The sequence below is a fragment of the Oncorhynchus mykiss genome, chromosome 10, assembly GCF_013265735.2.
Source record: "Oncorhynchus mykiss isolate Arlee chromosome 10, USDA_OmykA_1.1, whole genome shotgun sequence".
NCBI classification, from domain to species: domain Eukaryota; kingdom Metazoa; phylum Chordata; class Actinopteri; order Salmoniformes; family Salmonidae; genus Oncorhynchus; species Oncorhynchus mykiss.
The window spans coordinates 55006001-55015353 of record NC_048574.1 but is presented as its reverse complement, the minus strand read 5'-3'; the positions used below and the strand labels follow the sequence as shown (position 1 = coordinate 55015353).

The window sequence follows — 9353 nt, the reverse complement described above, 5'->3', positions numbered from 1 at the left end:
ATTGCTGATGGATGTATTGGCCATATTGGCACTCCTCAGAAGAAGCAGTCCTCAATTAAATTTTTCAAGGACAACATGTTTCAAATATTTGTATATAATGATGATGCTCATGTCTCCGCACCTAACAATGTGCCATCTCAATGGCTGAAAGGCAGGCGACAAGCTTAGGTCAAAAATGAATGAGCCCATGGAAACGCATTTGATTTATTTGACCGATTTTGGCGAAAGGAAAACCTCTCGCTTCACTTCTTCCTCTGATGTGTTGAAGTATTTTGTTGTTGTAGTGTGAACAATAACATAAGTATTTTCTAAGAATTAAACTTGAATGAAAATGTTTTATTTTATTTTTATGTTGAGCGCTCATAATATCATTTAAAAGTATGCATTATGTCTGCAATAAAAAAAATGTTTAGACATTAATCAATTCATTTCTATACTTTCCAAAATGTTTTACAATTGTCTGGGAGTGGCAAGATAGAGGAACAGTGGCGTCAAAACAGCACCCCCTGTCAGTCATAATATACATAAATCATTGGCGATGATAGTACCAAAGAGGGTGGCACATCCTCTAATAGCAAAGTGTCTTTGTACCAAGGGGTGGGAAAATGGAATATAACAAAGGTTAGGATTCTTCCTAATGGACAATTCCCCAGTGAGAAGATTTTACCAGAGGCTGCAAGAAAGGTCTACAGAAATAGCTTTGGAATTGATGCCTTTTTGACAACATAAGTGTTTAATTGAAGCTTCTCAGCTACATGCTATTTCTTTCTTATTCATTGAAGTGGATTCACAAAACACTTTTTTTCAGGAATGCAATACTTTATTTCTGTGCTGTACACAAACAAGAAATAAACATCAAATTATGGAATGGTCAAACTTGAGAAAATGTTTTCACATACTGCAAGCATATTAGGGCTTTGGGAAATCTGACTTTAAATATGGATGTTCTGATACAGTGAAAGGGAATAACACTTCAGTTTTTAACAGGGTGTTGTGTAAAGTTGGAATGTAATGAGGTGGAAAAAAACATTCTAAGTCCGTGTGTCTGACATTAACCATGTGCATGACATTCATAACACTTGGAATCAATCTTCAAATAGTTTTACATACACATTCAGTGGGTGGAATGGAACAACACAGTCATTGCAATGCCACTAAAACTTACTTTCTGTACAAAAATGTTTAAGTTGCATATCACACTTGCTGCATTACTGAGAGCTAAACTTACAGGATATGGGCACTTCTTCCATTTGGCATCGGGGTATCAACATGGACGAGGACAACAAATAACTTGAGGACATATACAAAATGGGTGCCTGAAACTATGTACATGAAAGTCATGAATTGATGTGAGTCAAGTGCTTTCGAATCTAAATGAATCAAAATGGACACATAAAAAGAAGAGAGCATATTTGAAGGCTGAACCTATTATGATGTAGGCTAATTACCTTTTGAAACAGAGTGCAGTCTATTCACACATATTAAATCTACTGTTTAGCCATTTTATGTATTTTTTTAGATCAACTATTAGACGGTGTCAGCTACAGTATCAGAATACTACACATGAGTAGTAGCAATAGTTTTTGTGACAGCAGACAAAAAGGGCACCAAAATTGAGGATGGGAGGTAAGAGATGACAGGTTTGTAATATCAGTTTCAATATTGTTGTTATCGTTTCTAACAGTTCTACAATGACTTACAGTGCAGAGTAGCAAGAATAACACAGATGTATAACTACATTGTTCATTTTTAGGACTCATTGAAAGTGAACTTAACATCCAAGAATGCTTTGAGCCATCATAAGTAGTATCATAAAGAGTTTAATGTGAAGTGTCCCTTATTGTATTTTACAGCACGTGCACGCACGCACACGCACACACACAATATTTTGCATTGAGCAACAATACCTAGTCTGTTATTATTGAGGAAGAGAAGCAAAGTGTGAAACCACCGGACTAGAGGAAATAAGATAATATATATCATACATTGAGCAGTATGTGAATTCCTTATTGTTAATATATGTAAATATCAAGTGGTGGTGGTGTAGATTGAAAAAAGCACTCCCACAAATAGAAATGACTATCTCCTAAGCAGAATGTAATCATTGGGTGATGTCACAAAATATATCATCGAATACCAAACTTCGATTGCTTCCTGTAGATGGCTGCAATCTTTGACAAACGTGTTGCAGATGTTTGGGAATGTTTCACAAATGTTTGTGGGAAGGTTTTCGGACAGCGTTGCATGCACTTGTTATATATACCATGCTTAAAAAATACCCTGATATATTTGAAGTTCTATGTATGAAATTGAACAGGTGAGGTGGGTAGAGATACCTGTAGATAACTTATTTTTACTGAGAACATTTTTACTAAAAGCTACTTTAGCCGGAGATTACTTTGCGGTGATCGTTGATGCCAAATAATAATCGGGGGATGCCAAGAAAGGGAAACAATCTAATTCATTGAGACATATTTTTGGAGCTAGTCTGTGATTAAAGTCCAGGCACTTTATTTTGGATTTTTACTTCTTTTCAATCTCACTTCCATACACATTGTTGACCGTCAAACTAATATTAGCAACAACTTCTGTACTTTAATTTCATTGCATGATAAACATTAATTTCCAGTTTTACATCAAGTGTCATGTCACAACAATAAATAACAAAAGGAAGAATTGGTCCAACCTAACCATGATACCCAGTTATCATTTCTCATCATCCCAACAATCCCTTTAAACAAAAAGGAATGTACTGTATATCAGCTCTGGGGTGAAGTTTCCCCTAAGTTCAGATCTAGGATCAGCTTCCACTCCGCCAATCCTAACCTTAACTATTGATGGGGAAAATGCAGAACTGAGCCAAGATCAGCATCTAGGGACAACTTCACCCTACTACTTCTGTATATCACATTAGGGGCAGGGGCAGAAACTAGTCAAATAAATATCCATCCTCCAATCCATAGAGATCTCAATCATAGTCTCTCCCACCTACATCACATGACCGATTCTCCTTCTTCCTCTTCCCCATGGCCGACAGTAGAAAATACGTTTCTGGGAAAATGCAGGGTTTCTCTTATGAAGTCCAGGGGGTCAGTGGAGGACAAGCTTAAAGGTCAGAGTTCACGAAGGAGGCTAAAGAGGCACACGTCAGGGTGAACTGTTAGAGAGAGGTTCTGTATGGAACGGTGATGGATGGCGGGATTGAATTAGTGGGTGCAGTGGATGAGTGCAAATCCACCCATTACTCCGTACTGAGGATGGTGTGTGTGTGCAAGTCTTCGTGTGTGTGAATCTGTGAATGTGAGTGTGTACGCATAAGTGTGTGTGTGTGTGTGTCTGTGTGTACACTAAGTGTGCGAGGGCTACTGCAGATAACGGTAGACTTTGAAGCAGTGGTTCCCAGAGTCAGCCACCACCACATGGCCATCGGAGGTGAGGGCCAGGCCCTGGGGACCGTAGAGAGGGTCTGCCGATGTGTTGATGTAGGAGAGGAACGAACCACTGCCATCAAACACCTGAGAGAGGGAGAGAGAGAAAGAGGGGGAGAGAGAGAAAGCGGGGGAGGAGAGAGAAAGAGGGGGAGGAGAGATAAAGAGAGAGTGCAGAGAGAGATGCATTTGAAATACCACTAATCTAACTGACTACTCTAGATGAAAATATAATACATCTAACAAAAAAAAAATGATAATAAAATTATATTTTATAGAGCATGCTAGAGGACAAGAAAAATGTTTTCATTGACATTTTAGTTAACACCAAAACAAGGTCTCCCACTTCCCTGACCTTGGTCTCACTTCCATGCTCTTTGGCCTCACCTGTATTCGGCTATTGCCCCAGTCTGCCACGATGATGTTCCCGTTGACGTCCACTGCCACCCCCGTAGGGGCGTTGAACTGGCCGTTCCCCTCCCCGTTGGAACCAAACTTCAGAAGAAACTCCCCCTCAGGGTTGAACACCTGCAGAAAGGTACACAATCCCTTTTTACATAAAGAAACAGGTACATATCATCATCATTTGGTTCAATTGATGCCATGTTGCTGTGAGATCGCTTAGGCAGAGAGCTGCTGGACATTTTGTAAATATTTTATCATTTCTACATGTTTTTTGTTGGAATCTTATATTTTTTTTTTGGGGGGGGGGGGGGGGGGGGGGGGTTGAATAGCCAAATGTTTATATATTAAATCTGGATTAGGTCTATTTGTTTACTGCCCATGAATTCATTGCAAATCAGCTGTCTCATGATAGCTAGCTAGTGATGCTACCATACTAGCTAGCTAACGTTAGTGTCCTATTTTTCAATGTTATTTCTACGGTCTCATGACTCAATGAGGACGACTAATTCATGGCGAGCTGGCAGTGACGACGTCATCGCTCGGGAGGTTTCCTCCGAAGTTATGAGCGGCCCGTCATCATAATATCCTGAGTGAATGGAGACTGGAGAGCTCAAAAATAAACATCTCTTTCTACGCTACAAGACCAGAGAGTCAACGGCTACGGAGAAATCGCAGTCAGGCAGAGGGCGGGGGGACAAGGCGCGAGTGAGATGCCTTCAATGCAGAGTGAACTGTGCGGTCTGCCTGCCAGTCTCCGGAGGACCTGCTCATCTCCCCCCATTGACCTAATTTCTCTGCTTAAGACATGCGATTCCATCTTGACTGTCGCTCCATCTGTTGGAGGCTTGAAACACTCAAAACGTTAAACACTGTCTGAAAATCATAGTCCAGATCTACTATATCCTACAGCGGTTTTATTTTATTCTTGTTTGTGTCGTTTGTGTCGTTTGAATGTCATGTTGAACAATGCTGAACACAATGTTTTTTTATTTTTTTATTGTATTTTCCCCCTTTTTTCTCCCCAATTTCGTGGTATCCAATTGGTAGTAGTTACAGTCTTGTCTTGACGCTGCAACTCCCGTACAGACTCGGGAGAGGCAAAGGTCGAGAGCCATGCGTCCTCCGAAACACAACCCAACCAAGCCGCACTGCTTCTTGACACAATGCACATCCAACCCGGAAGCCAGCCACACCAATGTGTCGGAGGAAACACCGTAAACCTGGCGACCTGGTCACCGTGCACTGTGCCCGGCACAGGAGTCGCTAGTGCGTGATGAGACAAGGATATCCCTGCCGGCCAAACCCTCCCCAACCCGGACGACGCTGGGTCAATTGTGCGCCGCCCCATGGGCCTCCCGTTCGCGGGCGGCTGCGACAGAGCCTGGGCTCGAACCCAGATTCTCTGGTGGCACCCGGGAGGCCGCTGAACACAATGTCGAATTGACCCTAACCAACTTTAGGTTTTCTCCCCAAAATACTTTATCTCCAAGACAATGGGTCATACAAATGGCTCGACACCTAGGGGTGATACCATGTGACCTAGCAGGACTATAAAAGGTCTGCTCCTGAAAAAGATCTGAACCTCCAGCGGGCCGACCATAAGTCCTGGACCTTTGCCTTTAATGGCCAGAACCGGTAACTGATAATTTAGGGGGGGGAAGTATATATTTCGGGAATAATACCTCTAATCCAGTAAATACAGTGGGAAGGAAGTGCCCACGCACTAAACAGGCTCAGGAAAAAACATACAACTTAGAGCTAGTGTAGCCAGAACGGTACCCTTAAGCTGACCGTCTTCAAGGAAAAAAGGATAAGACAATTAGACCACAGCCTCTGCAACTCAGGCAAGGAGCCAACAGAGAAGAGCAACAAGCATAAGGACACCAACTCAGGACCAAAGGCGCAACCTGATGGAGGTACCTCAATTCAACAGGGAAAGCACACACAGACCATCTTCTTCCTTTGTTCTCCTCTATGCGGCCTGAACCATCAAGAAGACTTTGATCACAGACTGGGGAGAACATCATTTAATGTTCAGGATCTCGAGGTCTTCCAATCTATTTCCTACCTTTTCATGATCATTCTCATTATGTTTGTAAATATTTAGATTAGTGTTATTAAATGTTGATTGTTCAAAGAAATTGTGTTTGTCTTGTTATTCTGTTAAAGAACTCCAATTGATTCTCAAAATAATTCATACCTTCAGATAAGCCAATAATTAGTATTGTTAAAATGTTAGTCTTATAGAGTTATTGCTAAAATAACTCTATAAGCCTCATAAGCCTTCCTAGAATACAATTGTTGTTCAATACTGGACTGGTGCTCTGTTAATAATCTCATAGTAATAAGTATACACACAATTTTACAGCTTGTTCAAGTGCTTTAAGATCATTTTTTGTATTGAAAAGCGCTAGAGAAGCTGAGTAAATAATTTATTATTATATCCCTTTTTCATAAAAAAGGTGCACATCCTTTTTACGGGAAAATAGACATACTTTTTTCCACAAGGGAACAAATCATTTGCAATTGGTGAGATGGTCTTACCTTCACGGAATGATTATGGAAGTCCGTAACAATTATCTCATTGTTATGGTTGACTGCTGCAAAGTGAGGACCTGGATCAAACAGAGAGATAGTACATGCATTTAACCCTGCTCCTATGGCAACGTAAACAACGAAACAGAGGAAAGTGGAGATGGCTTGCGGGTGATGGCAGAGGCTTGAGGATTGTAATAGCCCACTCTGGACTACCGATGAGTAGTGATGAGCTGCCGGGACATCACCCAAGTGGGTGCTACTTGTTTGTATGGAAGAATGGCTACAAAAGTCAAGCGGCTACGCTACGGATGGCTGCGGACGCTGGGGACGCCGAGGTGCGCTGCTAAATGGCCTCCCACCGCTCAAGCCATTGTTTGATACTACCAAGACAAACTGCTTCAGCTCCTATCCTGACACACTGTTTTTGTTTCCTTGTTTAATACATTTTATGTGCTGTGTACACACGTCAGCTGCCATGTACCACGGCCTACATGTAAAATGTAGTAAAACTACTAAAGACACCGCCGACAAAGTCGAACATGTCTTGATTTAAAACAATGTATCGTTTGATATGATATGTTTATGAAAGACATGCCAAAACATATGTAGAAACGGATTACACTGTATGCATTTTATTCTGTTAAACTGTAACCAAATATCATAATAAACTATGTAATCATTAACACATTTTTAAAGCAAATAAAAATATTTAACTGAAATGGAAAGCTATAGCGAAGAGTGTGGTAAGTTGAGCCACCCTTGTTTCTAGGAAACCATATGGAAAAAAGTGGTAAGGTCCCATTTTTTATTACATTTATTTTTTGACAAAGAAGCTATTGTAATTGTGTTGAATTTTGTGTTTGGGAAATAAAGAGAAATGGTTTTAAAAGGGTAATTGTAATATGTGACCAGTTTCAGGAAACTAGGCACATGGCGAGGGTCACTACTTTACAGGAGAGTCATTTGAATCGTTTTTTGTGAACTTTCATGTGCCTGAATAACAAACTTGTATGCCATCTGAATAAAATGTTTATATTACGAGCGCCATATAGCAGGCTTCTGTCTATTTGAGCTGCTTAGTATGTGTAGGTAATCCTGTCTAACAGCTTTTCTTAGCCTAACCAGCTCTGCTAGGGCGAGTAATAAAGAGATGGGTCATGCTAAAGCTTAAGAGGTTGTGAACGATGGTGAATGGGCAAAGAAGAGCTCTCCAGTTGGTACCAAAACATTCCAAGGCCATTTTCTCAAAAGTGAGGTTACACGTTTATCAACTTAAAGCAGAAATACTTGCCCATTGTTCCTCAGATGCAGTGTATGATATACCATTTTGTAGCTCTGTTTCTCTGCTTTTATCCAATGTAAAAAACACAATTTCATTTGAACCTTTATTTAACAAGGCAAGTCAGTTAAGAACAAATTCTTATTTTCAATGACGGCCTAGGAACAGTGGGTTACCTGCCTGTTCAGGGGCAGAACGACAGATTTGTACCATGTTAGCTCGGGGGTTTGAACTTGCAACATTCCGGTTACTAGTCCAACGCTCTAACCACTAGGCTACCCTGCCGCCCCACATGAGACTGAATCAAGGAGGTCGGTCTCATATTTCATTCAATACAATACAATACAATACAACAAGTTATGCCAAGAGACCACTTTCTTTATTTCTTTTCAAAACTGTAATGTTTACATTAATTGTGATTATTTCCAGGGATACATAACATCCTGAAATATATGTAGATGTTTTTGTTAGAAAGAAAACTATATTTCCCTTGATGGAGTGATGATGAATTTAAAAAATGTCTCAACTTACCCCACTCTCCCCTACTGGAGAGTCCTGCTGTTCAGATGGTTGTTTTTGACAGGTCATTTGCTAATTATGTGTAGGCTCAGGCCTACTGTGATTTTTTGTTTGTTTGTTTTTTTACAGTTTTCACATTTGATTCATTAGCTTACTTACATTTACTATGTAAATCATGAATTCTAACTGACTATGATGCAATAAAGAAAGTATTGGATAGATTATATTTGATAGTCCCATTCGGTATTAGAATGTCACGGCCGCCTGTGGGGAAAACAACCTGTGGTTGCCTAGGTTACCCCATTGGCTCACAGCAAAAACTTGACCTTTTTCAAATGCTATTTTATTTTTGTCTGTTTGTTTTAGTCAATTACAAAACTACATGTTGAAAAGTCATCTTTAGACATGTACTTTTCTTACACTGCCTGCTCCTGAGCGTTCTGTCTACTTAGAAAAGTGTAATATTGTAGGGCTTCCCTCATGATGGTGCTAGCAGCCATGTGAGTGCTAGCTAGCTACCGACCAGAACATTAAGCTAGCCAAGAACAACAACAAACGGACTATACAGCTTCAAGTAGAGAGTGGAGTTTCAAACGGACTGTACTAAATAAGTCATACCTGTGATTAAATGTTTTCCACACACAACTACGTGTAGTCTACTTGGACACCAGGTCCCCACATTTCCCACTTGCCCATACCCTGAAGGAACAGGGCTCTTCTTGCAGGCTCCATTTCCCTATGTGGGAGCATTGCAAACCTTAGGTTGGGATTTTTATACCCCTTTTTCTCCCAAATTTCGTGATATCCAAATTGGTAGTTACAGTCTTGTCCCATCGCTGCAACTCCCATACGGACTCAGGAGAGGCGAAGGTCAAGGGCCATGCATCCTCTAAAACGAGACCCTGCCAAGCCGCATTGCTTATTGACACACTGCTGGTTCAACCCGGAAAACACCAATGTGTCAGAAACACCATACAACTGGCGACCGAAGTCAGAATGCATGCGCCCAGCCCGCCACAAGGAGTCGCTAGAGCACGATGGGACAAGGACATCCTGGCCGGCCAAACCATGCCCTAACCCAGACAACGCTGGGCCAATTGTGCGTCGCCTCATGGGTCTCCCAGTCACAACCGGCTGTGACACAGCCTGGGATCGAACTCAGGTCTGTAGTGACACCTCTAGCA

At 41.1% G+C, this 9353-nt stretch overlaps 1 protein-coding gene across 6 annotated transcripts in view; it reads right to left on the bottom strand.

Annotated features, from left to right (window-relative positions):
- Positions 1 to 798: 798 nt before the first annotated feature.
- Positions 799 to 9353, bottom strand: part of trim2a (tripartite motif containing 2a) — a 66166-nt gene continuing 57611 nt past the window's right edge. For all 6 annotated transcript variants that reach the window (XM_036933388.1, XM_036933393.1, XM_036933390.1 and 3 more), the window contains 3 exons: positions 6378 to 6448; positions 3816 to 3956; positions 799 to 3515 (listed from right to left, as the gene is read on the bottom strand). In XM_036933388.1, coding sequence (XP_036789283.1) covers positions 3363 to 3515; positions 3816 to 3956; positions 6378 to 6448 — 365 coding nt within the window. In that variant the 3' untranslated portion in view covers positions 799 to 3362. The remainder of the gene's footprint in view (positions 3516 to 3815; positions 3957 to 6377; positions 6449 to 9353) is intronic.